Source organism: Pelophylax lessonae (genome assembly GCF_965119305.1).
Source record: "Pelophylax lessonae genome assembly, chromosome: 9".
Lineage (NCBI taxonomy): Eukaryota > Metazoa > Chordata > Amphibia > Anura > Ranidae > Pelophylax > Pelophylax lessonae.
Window position 1 is genome coordinate 55,672,339 of NC_138776.1, and position 12,405 is coordinate 55,684,743.

The 12,405-nt window shown below is 41.3% G+C and overlaps 1 protein-coding gene across 1 annotated transcript in view; it reads right to left on the reverse strand.

Annotated features, from left to right (window-relative positions):
- LOC309564210 (pancreatic lipase-related protein 2-like) overlaps positions 1-11,168 on the reverse strand; it is a gene marked incomplete at both ends in the record, with an annotated part of 71,105 nt that extends 59,937 nt beyond the window's left edge. Inside the window, 4 exons of the mRNA XM_082268837.1 lie at positions 1,188-1,322; positions 1,935-2,060; positions 3,225-3,376; positions 11,117-11,168. Of these exons, the coding sequence (XP_082124963.1) occupies positions 1,188-1,322; positions 1,935-2,060; positions 3,225-3,376; positions 11,117-11,168 (465 nt within the window). The remainder of the gene's footprint in view (positions 1-1,187; positions 1,323-1,934; positions 2,061-3,224; positions 3,377-11,116) is intronic.
- Between the last annotated feature and the right edge of the window lie 1,237 nt (positions 11,169-12,405).

The window sequence follows — 12,405 nt, forward strand, 5'->3', positions numbered from 1 at the left end:
GTGATGTGTTTTTAACTTTAACATTACAAGCTGGGTTAATGTAGCCCCCCAATTCTTTGGTTAAGACTGAGGAGAAGAATTTATTTAGCACCGTCTCCTTCTCTCTGTCCTTTGTAGACAGATTCCCTTCATCGTCCTTTATGGGGCCAATGTGTTTTGGCCTCAATTTCTTACTATTTATATACTTAAAGAATCTCTTGGGGTTTTTTTTTACTCTCTTCTGCTATGTGCCTTTCGTGTTCTATTTTAGACACCTTAATTGCTTTCTTACATTTCTTATTGCATTCTTTGTAATGTTGGAATGCTGCCATTGACCCCTCAGCCTTGTATTTTTGAAGGCCTTTTCATTAGTTTTAATATGCATTTTTACATTGGAGTTTAGCCACCCAGGGTTCATTTTAGCTCTTTTAAATGTACTCCCCTTTGAAATGCACTGGCCAATCCCTTTATTTACTGTTCTTAAAGCACTCCCATTTTTCCTCCGTGCTCTTGGTTCCTAGGATTCTATCCCATTTTATATAGTCTAGCAAAGAGCGCACTTTAGGGAATTTGGCTCTTTTGAAATTCAGTGTCCTTGTATTACCCTTGTTTTTCCTATTTTTATGATTTACTGAAACTAATTGACCTATGGTCACAGTTTCCTAAGTTGCCCCATATTTCTACACCTGTGATCAGGTCTGATTACGGATATGAATATATGCACTACATATTTTGGAACGGATTTACCTGCCACAGGAGACCTGTAATAGGAGAGTATGTATGCTGCTGTTGTTACTCTCTACTAAAAATGCTAGTTGCATGACTGTCAGTTCCAATGGCTTCAGAACTTTCTAACCTAAAACAATCATGCAGGAGTTCTGACCTTACTTTGACTTCCCTGACCTGTTTGTTCTGTGCCAGTGACTTGGAGAATGTTACCAGGAAACCAGCATTCTGGGTAGGAGGTCAGGAATAGAAATCTATTAGTTCTCACACTACAGGTTTTCTTTATAAAATAAAATTAATAAAATACAGCAGGCCAGCAGCGCTATGACACCTATTGTGCTCTGCCAGAGAGAAGATAGAAGACTTGTTCCAGCAAATAAATTGATGATTTTGCTTTGTTTTTCCTTTGTTGGCTAAAATATTTTTATATTGTCATGCAGATTCTAAGTATTTAAAAGAGGTAAGGAAGTAATTTTTCGTACCTGAAGAGTTTTAGTGAAATAAGCCACCTCAGCCCCCACAACACGGATATTGTTTGAAGCTTCAGTGTAGAGCCCCAGAGAGCCGCCGTGCCAATCCACACAGATACAGTTCACGTCCTCCACTTTTAGCATGGCCTGAAAGCAGAATGGTTACAGATTATGGCGCCATTGGTGATGCAAAACAATATTTAGTACGTTTGAGAGGAACAGGAGAACCAAAGAAGTCTAAGAGCCACTAGACCCTGAGACATTCCTAATATCCTGCCCACTGTCAGGGTCTAATGAGACCAGAGCATGTAATTCAGACTCTCAAAGTTGCATGTTCTGAATTATACCAGCAGACTAGTGAATGAAATCCAGCAGAACATGTTGGAGTGACATTCAGCAGAACATGGTGGAATGACATCTAACAGAACATGGTGGAGTGATATCCAGCAGAACATGGTGGGATGACAACCAGCAGGGCTTAAAGAATGAGATCCAGCAGAACATAATGCAGTGATATCCAGTAGAAAATAACTGACTGACATCCAGCAGAACATTGTGGAGCATCATCCAGAAAAATAGGGTGGATTGACATCCAACAGAACATAGTGGATTGACAGCCAGTAAGAAATAGTGGACTGCCATCCAGCAGAATATAGTGGAGTGACATGCAGAAAAACACAGTGGATTGACATCCCACAGAACATGATAGAGTGGTATCCAGCAGAACAGAAAAGACATTGAAGAGATGTATCTACGTACCTGGCACATCTCGATCATCCATCTCTTCTCGCCATTGTCCAGAAACCCGTGAATAATAAATCGCGTCTTCCGATAAGTTTTGAAATTGGACTCTTCAATAGTCTTGTATTGGATGGCACTTATTTCCTGCAGAGGAAAGCATATATGAGAAATACATGACCTATACAAGGAGCACAATCTGTATTAGCGTGTGAACTTCACTGAAAGTGTATTTAAAGCCAAAACGATTGAATGGAGTGTGAAAGGGTTTGACTCCCTGTCAAATATCTGTTTATTCTCTGTGCTCCCTATGAGGATTCACCTTCTCTATTTGTCCTGGTGTCACAGAGACAGAAAGTGTTGGGAAATTCAGAAAGTTACCATTATCACTACAACAGGAAAAGAGGGGAAATCTTTCAACTGGGAACACCTGTTTTGGTGACAACTGTTTAAGAAGGGGTTTCTCTCATTTTGGTAAATTTCCTTTAACCTGTCAGGGCCTGGAAATGAAGGGCAATCTCCCCTCTGGGAAAAAGAGAGAAAAAATAGATGACAGATTTCAACCATTACCTGCTATATTGAAAAAAAAGAAGGCTTTGACAATAGATACACTTTTAGTGCCTCAAAATTATTCACAAGAGTTTTCAGGCCCAATCTGTTGGAGGTCATCAAATTAACAAACTCCACTGTCATGATGGACAGCTGAATTAAAGCGGAATTCCGGGCACAAAAACATTTTTTCAATGAACATACCCCCGGGACAGTCAGGGCTAGTACATTCCACAATGGCTAGCCTCTGATCTGTCCCGGTTCGCACTTACCTGCAAGAAGAAATACTCACTTATAAAATTTCTTCCACAGCGTTGCCATCTCTGTTGTGGGCAGGTGAAGCCAGCGGGATCCTCTTCTGCGTCCTCTTCCACGTCTTCTTCTCCCAGAATGCGCCTTCAGCGGCCCCTCTCGTCACTTCCAGAGCGGCGCCGCATTCCTACACAGCTTCTGGGCATTAGCAGGGAATGGCGTCGCACCGGAAGTGACGAGCGGGGCCGGTGCCGTCGCATTGATTCCTGGGAGCGATGACGTTCAGCTCCCAGGAATCATTGCAACCCGGAAGAGACGGCGCGGGCCGAGGCCACAGAGGGAGGAAGTGACAAAAGGTGAGGATTTTGTGCCCGGAACTCCGCTTTAAAGTCACAAGGTACCTTATACAAACATTAATTATTTCTAGCTATATAATGCCTCACTAATTGCTTGCATTAGATAGAAATTTTACAGGTTTAGTCTGCGTTAATCACACACATTAGATCTTACCTGGTAGGTGTTGAGGTTGTCCCGGGTGTATAGCAAGAATCGAGTATTTATCTTCTCTGGAGACCAGGGTAAACGGGGGATGGGTCTCTGCAGAGTCCATGACCAGGGCTTTTCATCGGAGAAACAGCCAAGGCGTTTGTAACACACTTTAGCTAATAAGAGGGGAAGAATACGTGAGATCTACAATATATACAGTATATGATATATCCATATCTCTCTCTCTCTCTCTCTATATATATATATATATACTGTATACAGAGATGGCAAATATTGTGGACACTTTTGGAAATTGTATGTTTTGCAACTTTGCAGGCTTAAAATAAATATTATTTTACACCAAAAGACAATTCAATGCTAAATTCAATACATAAACAAAATTCAAAAATGTGCTATACAAAAAAAGTTATGTTTACTTTAGTCTAATAAAGAAGCACAAGTGTAAAGACCAGGCCTTTTCTGGCACGTTTTGTTTACGTGTAAGAATCAGCTTTTTTGCTAGAAAATTACTTAGAGCCCCAAATATTAAATATTTTTTTTTTTTTTTTGCAGAGGCCCCATAAAATAAAATGGTGGGTTTTTCAATTTTCTATGTCACACGGTACTTGCACAAGTAAATACTGTAGATACCTAACATAACTTAATGTCTGGTGGGACGGAGACCCTGGAGAAGTACCAGCAGGTGACGGGGGGTCGACCCTTCCCCCGCCTGTAAAAGCAGTCCAGCGGCTATATAGGAGGGCTTTTACATAAAACAGATTGCCTCCTGTAAAAGACAATACTGCCATGATGTCTGTAGCTGCAGGCATCATCCCACTATACCACTCAAAACCCGCAATGTAAATAAATGCATTGCGGTCCTCAAGTGGTTAAGAAGCAGATGTTAAGTTCAAACCCTACTTGCCAATCACAGTCCTTGTTCTGGGAACCAATCAAATAGCAGTAACTGCAAAAAATCTAGCATGAAGTTGAGGAAAGTCAGTTCTGCTGTTTGTTCTGTAGAAGAAAGACTGCTAGCGGTGTAAGTGAAGTGTAATTGTAGAATGTGTGAATATTGTTAGTATTTCTTTAGTATTTTTTTAAAGTTAACGTGTAGACAATACTGTATGTTGCGGCTTTCAAGTGGTATCCCGGGATGATGCTTGCAGCTACAGGCATTATCCTGATATTTTTTTTTACAGGAGGTGATCAGCTTTTATGTAAAAACCATCCGAGCGGCTAATTTGCCACTGGATTGCTTTCTTTTTTACAAGTGACAGAAGGGGTCGCCTCTCCCGCCGCTTGCGGGACCCTCTCTCCGGGATCTCCGTCCCACTGTTATGTTATGTCATGTTAGGTATCTATTTCCTTGCCCTAACACCTTCTTGGATATTTTACCCCAAAAATTTGGTATTATATCGTGTTTGTGTGTAAAAACATTCATTAAAATGTAATTTCTCCAAAACACGGTAGAAAAACCACTGCATAAATACCGTGTGACATAAAAAGCACAGCACAAAACCCAACATTTTATTCTCTAGGACCTCTGCTAATATATATATATATATATATATATATATATATATATACGTATATATATAATGTTTGGGGATTCTAAGTAATTTTCTAGAAAAAAAAAAGCTTATTTTTACATCTAAAGTCAGAAAAGGCCTGGTTTTTACATTTGTGTTTCTTTTGTAGACTAAAGTAAGCATAACTTTTTTGTACTGCATATATTCGAATTCTGTTTTTAGTATTGAATTCAGCATTAAATTGTCATTAAATTGACATATAACCAGTTGCATATGGTGCAAAAAAAATTATTTCCTATAAGCCTGCAAAGATGCAAAACATTAAAATTTCCAAAAGTGTCCACAATGTTTGACACCCCTGTCTATCTGTCTGTCTATCCATCTATCATGTTTATGCAAACAAGAGCCTAGCAATCAGTTTACAGGGTCAGTCTGTTCAGAAGTGACATTTCAGCTCTCAGTAAAGGCTGGATAGCAGGGTGGGGAAAGGGGGCTGCTTGGGTTCTGGTATCACGAGTAGGGATGATCGAACGGTTCGGGTCCACCATCGGTTCGGCCCGAACATTGGGTGTTCGAGGTTCGGCCGAATTTAGAACTTTTTGCCCAAAAAGTTCGGAATTCGGCAACCAGAACCGCCCAAAATGCAATGCTTCAGGAAATGGGCTTTAAAAGCCCGTGATTGGACCAGAACCATTAGCAAAAGCCAATTGAGGGGGCAGAAGAATGCTAGGAATGTGATTGGAGTGACTAGGGGGTCCCTAGACCAATCATTAGTGAATACGCCCCCCAGTATATAAGATCGCCCCGCCATATTCCCAGCATTGTTATACTGGACATGGAAGAGAGTGGAAGCAGTTCTGTTAATTTTACTTTAAAAGTGTCATGTAGCTATTTTTAGTGTGAGGAAAGGGATATCTAGTGTAGTTAGAGTGCTCCTTTACACTTAAGTTAGCTTCAAAAATTTAGTTTCTGTAGGGAAAGTGTTAAGTGTCAGGGGACCGTAGTGTAGTGTAGGGTTAACTGGCAGTGACTGCTATGGCAGGGTGACAAAACCCTTCCATAGCAGGGTGACCGCTATAGAGAAATGATCATTTCTCTGCTTCGGGACAGGAATGTGGCTTCTCACCAGCAAGCATTTTTTAATGCTGCAGGGGCTGCCACTGCCAGTGCTTTTTTGAGGACATGTTTGATGTCAGACATGACATCTGAATATGTGTATAGGGGGTATATATAGACATATATGTCTGAATATATACCCCTAGACATATATAGGTGTGATAGTAGCAGAAATAAATGCTTGCGCTAATGAAATCATTTACAGTAATATATTTCTGCTACTATCACACCTATATATGTCTAGGGGTATATATTCAGACATATATGCCTATATATACCCCCTATACACATGTTCAGATGTTTTGCCTGCCTCAAAAGAACCCCAAAAAATGCCAAAAAAACGCTAGTGTCAAAAAAAAAAATGCCCAGGTGTGTTTTTGCTGGCATTTTTTGGGGGGTTTTGGAGGCAGGCAAAACATCAGAACTTGTGCACAGTACCACTATACACAAGTTCAGATGTTTTGCCTGCCTCAAAAGAACCCCAAAAAATGCCAAAAAAAACGCTAGCGTCAAAAAAAAAATGCCCAGGTGTGTTTTTGCTGGCATTTTTTGGGGGGTTTTGGAGGCAGGCAAAACATCAGAACTTGTGCACAGTACCACTATACACAAGTTCAGATGTTTTGCCTGCCTCAAAAGAACCCCAAAAAATGCCAAAAAAAACGCTAGCGTCAAAAAAAAAATGCCCAGGTGTGTTTTTGCTGGCATTTTTTGGGGGGTTTTGGAGGCAGGCAAAACATCAGAACTTGTGCACAGTACCACTATACACAAGTTCAGATGTTTTTCCTGACTGCAAAGAACCCAAAAAAATGCCTGCTATTAAACCGGCAAGGTGTTACAGCAGAGAAGCCATATTCCTGTGCTTAAAGTTTTCTAATACAAACGATCTTTTTTTTTATGGTTCTGGACATGCTACAGAGCTGAAACTTCACAGGTACACCTTTTAGACCCCCCAGACACAAAATCACACAAAAAAAAGTTCTTAAAAATTGTCATTTTTGATAAAAAAGCCAATTATTGAAAAATTAAAAAAAAAAAAAAAAAAAAAAAAAAAGAGATTTTTTAATTTTTACTTTGGATTTAGTATCTGGGGGGTCTAAAAAGTGTACATGTGAAGTTTCAGCTCTGTAGCATGTCCAGAACCCCCCAAAAATTAGCATTTTCTTATAATTTTTATTAGAACAGGAATACGGCTTCTCTACGGCGCTTTTTCTTGCATTTATCGGGCATTTTTGGAGGCAGGCATGACTTTTTTTGGATTTAGTGTCTGGGGGGTCTAAAAAGTGTACCTGTGAAGTTTCAGCTCTGTAGCATGTCCAGAACCAGAAAAAAAGATAATTTTTCAGTAGAGCAGGGATGGTGGGACCCCTCTTTTACACTTATATGATCTTTTTTTGGGGTTCTGGACATGCTACAGAGCTGAAACTTCACAGGTACACCTTTTAGACCCCCCAGACACAAAATCACACAAAAAAAGTTCTTAAAAATTGTCATTTTTGATAAAAAAGCCAATTATTGAAAAATTAAAAAAAAAAAAAAAAAAAAAAAAAAAAAGAGATTTTTTAATTTTTACTTTGGATTTAGTATCTGGGGGGTCTAAAAGGTGTGCATGTGAAGTTTCAGGTCTGTAGCATGTCCAGAACCAGAAAAAAAAAGATCGTTTGTATTAGAAAACTTTAAGCACAGGAATATGGCTTCTCTGCTGTAACACCTTGCCGGTTTAATAGCAGGCATTTTTTTGGGTTCTTTGCAGTCAGGAAAAACATCTGAACTTGTGTATAGTGGTACTGTGCACAAGTTCTGATGTTTTGCCTGCCTCCAAAATCCCCAAAAAATGCCAGCAAAAACACACCTGGGCATTTTTTTTTTGACGCTAGCGTTTTTTTTGGCATTTTTTGGGGTTCTTTTGAGGCAGGCAAAACATCTGAACATGTGTATAGGGTGTATATATAGGCATATATGTCTGAATATATACCCCGAGACATATATAGTCAGGAAAAACATCTGAACTTGTGTATAGTAGTACTGTGCACAAGTTCTGATGTTTTGCCTGCCTCCAAAATTCCCCAAAAAATGCCAGTAAAAACACACCTGGGCATTTTTTTTTTTGACGCTAGCGTTTTTTTGGGCATTTTTTGGGGTTCTTTTGAGGCAGGCAAAACATCTGAACTTGTGTATAGTGGTACTGTGCACAAGTTCTGATGTTTTGCCTGCCTCCAAAACCCCCCAAAAAATGCCATCAAAAACACACCTGGGCATTTTTTTTTTTTTGACGATAGCGTTTTTTTGGCATTTTTTGGGGTTCTTTTGAGGCAGGCAAAACATCTGAACATGTGTATAGGGTGTATATATAGGCATATATGTCTGAATATATACCCCTAGACATATATAGGTGTGATAGTAGCAGAAATATATTACTGTAAATGATTTCATTAGCGCAAGCATTTATTTCTGCTACTATCACACCTATATATGTCTAGGGGTATATATTCAGACATATATGTCTATATATCCCCCCTATACACATGTTCAGATGTTTTGCCTGCCTCAAAAGAACCCCAAAAAATGCCAAAAAAACGCTAGCGTCAAAAAAAAAAATGCCCAGGTGTGTTTTTGCTGGCATTTTTTGGAGGGTTTTGGAGGCAGGCAAAACATCAGAACTTGTGCACAGTACCACTATACACAAGTTCAGATGTTTTTCCTGACTGCAAAGAACCCAAAAAAATGCCTGCTATTAAACCGGCAAGGTGTTACAGCAGAGAAGCCATATTCCTGTGCTTAAAGTTTTCTAATACAAACAATCTTTTTTTTTTCTGGTTTCTCTTTTTTTTTTTTTTTTTTTAATTTTTCAATAATTGGCTTTTTTATCAAAAATGACAATTTTTAAGAACTTTTTTTTGTGTGATTTTGTGTCTGGGGGGTCTAAAAGGTGTACCTGTGAAGTTTCAGCTCTGTAGCATGTCCAGAACCAGAAAAAAAGATCATATAGGTGTTAAAGTTAAAGGAGGCTCCCGAACCACATCCCTGTTCTACTGAAAAATTATCTTTTTTTTTTTCATGGTTCTGGACATGCTACAGAGCTGAAACTTCACATGCACACCTTTTAGACCCCCCAGATACTAAATCCAAAGTAAAAATCAAAAAAATCTCTTTTTTTTTTTTTTTTAATTTTTCAATAATTGGCTTTTTTATCAAAAATGACAATTTTTAAGAACTTTTTTTTGTGTGATTAATAGTCCCTGGGGCATGACCCAGAACCCTAGGCACTTTTTAGGGGCATTTATTGGGTTTTAGGGCTTAAAAATGGTGTTTTTTGATTACAGAAGTTCGGGTCCCATTGATTTCAATGGGGTTCTGAAATCCGAACCGAACTTTCGTGAAGTTCGGGTGTTCTGGTCGAACCGAACTTTTCAAAAGTTCGATCATCCCTAATCACGAGGATAGTTCATGCCACTACAATATGAGAGGAGAAGCGACAGCAGCATAAATACTCCTGTCAGCTTTGAGCTGGAAGATACAACCAAATCTGGAGAGGAGGAAAGAGTCGGGAGGAGGTGTGAGCTTTGCTCTTTCTCTCCCCTCCAGCTCCTCCTTCTGCTGCTGCAGCGTTCCTTAAGGTGCAGGGTTTGCTCACCTGCCTCTATCTCCTCCCAGAAAAGAATGTAGGTACGGGCCAGGTAATCAAACCCTATGAAGTCCCATTGTGACAGCTGACGCATCCCCGAGCCATGATCCCTTACCCCTGCAGCAGCGGCATCTCTTTCCTGCCAGCTGCTTGTCAAAACTGTTAGAAGTCCGCTTCTCATAGGCCCCTCTTTAGCTCTGACATATCTTGATGAGGTGAAGCCTGGGAGGATGGGCACCCCACAGCCTTCTGCCACGCTATATCTGAAGTCTGTGTGTTGGAGGAATGGAGGGAGTAAAGAACTGCTCTGAAGAAAGGGGGGGGGAGTGTCTAGACAGTAGCAAACATTTGTGCTGGGGATGAGAGTATTTGTGCTAGGAGGGGAAGAAGGAAGAGGATTAATACTAGGTGTGGGGGGAGGGTTGAGGGGAATTTGTCCTGGAAGAGGGGTAAGGTGATTTTGTGCTGGGAGGGGCAATTTGGGGGGTAACGCGGTATAGGTGGAGGTGAAATGGGGGGTGTGTGCTAGAAGGGGTGATTGGGGGTGGGATTTGTTGTACAGGGAGGAGGGATATGGGGAAAGGATTTATGCTATGAGGGGATAGGGGAGATTTGTCCAGGAAGAGGGGTAGGGGGAATTTGTGCTGGGAGGGGTAATTTAGGGGGGGGGGTGGTAGGAGAGGTGATTGGGGAGGTGGGGGTGGTGTTTGTTGTATTGGAAGGAGGGATAAGAGGAAAGGATTTGTGCTAGAAAGGGGGATTGGGAGGATTTGTGCTGGAAGGGGGATTGCTGCTGGGGGGATTGGGAGGAGGGGACTTGTTCTAGGAGGAGAAATGTGTGTGTGTGTGTCTGTGTGTGTGTGTGTGTGTGTCTGTGTGTGTGTGTGCATGTGCTAGGAGGGGTGATTTGATGGGGAATTGTGTTGGGGAGATGAGGGGAAGTGGATTTGTGCTAGAAGGGGTGATTTGGGGGAGGGGAAGATTTGTGCTAGGAGGGGAAATTGGGGAGGAATTATTCTTAGAAAGAGGGATTTGGGGGAAGAATTTGTGGTAGCATGGATGACTGGGGGTATGTGTGCTAGAAGGGGTGATTCTTGGGGGGGGGGGATATCTGCTAGGAGGGGGGATTTTGAGATAGCAAAAGGATTTGAGCTTGGAGAAGGGATGAGATTTGTACTTGGAGGGAGGATTTCAGTGACGGGGGATTTGTACTGGGAGGAGGGAGAATTTTTGTTTGCTCAATTGTTGTGGGGGGGGGGGGGGTTTTACTGACACATAATTCTCATACTACTGGATGGGAGGTGCGGTTTGGCATTGTTACCCTGGGTGCTAGAAGACTTTGTCTAGGCACTGCTGGAGAGTTTCCTAAATCTTCCAGGAGCTCTGGTAGTGGGAGTTCCCAGTTACGTTCACCTGCCGCCATCACAGCTGGATCTTAATTAGTCAGGTTGAAATCTTGGATATCTCATGTATTTTATCTTATGGATCAAATAGAATGTCAGGAGCAGCCAGAACACATAATGGGGGTTGGGATTCTTAGTGAGTAGAATAGTTTAATATTTCTATTTTTGCCCAGGTTACACAGATCGATAAATATTTATATATATATATATATATATATATATATATATATATACATCACTCACCTGTCTTCACTGACTGTATAATGAACATGAACAGCAAAATCTTCCCCAACATCTGGAGAGGAGAGAGAAGATCAGTATTTTGTGTGGGAATTACAGACAGAAAACACAAGTTGTCTTTACATACACACTGATACAGTCATGTCTACACTCCATGAACAATCTGAGACATCTCAGCGCCACTTATATAGTAATAGTGGATATGGAGAACTGATTTGTACTATGCAGTGCAAATTGTATATACACAGCACAGTGGCCAAGACCATACAGCAGTTTAACAAGTTCCACTCAAAACAGGCCGCGGCATGGTCGACCAAAGAAGTTGAGTGCACCTGCTCAGCATCATATCCAGAGGTTGTCTTTGGGAAATAGACATATGAGTGCTGCCAGCATTGCTGCAGAGGTTAAAGGGGTGGGGGGGTCAGCCTGTCAGTGCTCAGACCATACACCACACACTGCATTAAATTGGTCTGCATGGCTGTCGTCCCAGAAGGAAGCCTCTTCTAAAGATGATGCACAAGAAAGCCCGCAAACAGTTTGCTGAAGACAAGCAGACTAAGGACATGGATTACTGGACCCAAGTCCTGTGGTCTCATGAGACCAAGATAAACTTATTTGGTTCAGATGGTGTCAAGAGTGTGTGGTGGCAACCAGGTGAGGAGTACAAAGACAAGTGTATCTTGCCTACAGTCATGCATGGTGGTGGGAGTGTCATGGTCTGGGGCTGCATGAGTGCTACCAGAACTGAGGAGCTACAGTTCATTGAGGGAACCATGAATGACAACATGTACTATAAAAAAATACTGAAGCAGAGCATGATCCCCTCCCTTCAGAGACTGGGCCACAGGGCAGTATTACGACATGATAACGACCCCAAACACATCTCCAAGATGACCACTGCCTTGCTAAAGAAGCTGAGGGTAAAGGTAATAGACTGGCCAAGCATGTTTTCAGACCTTCACCCTATATTGAACTCTGTGGGGCATCCTCAAACGGGAGGTGGAGGAGCGCAAGGTCTCTAACATCCACCAGCTCTGTGATGGAGGAGTGGAAGAGGACTCCAGTGGCAACCTTTGAAGCTCTGGTGCCCAAGAGGGTTAAGGCAATGCTGCAAAAACACTGGAAAAACATGGTGGCCACACAAAATGTTGACACTTTGGGCCCAATATGTACATTTTGAAATAGGGGTGTACTTACTTTTGTTGCCAGCGGTTTAGACATTAATAGCTGTGTGTTGAGTTATTTTGAGGGGACAGCAAATGTACACTGTTACACAACATGTACACTCACTA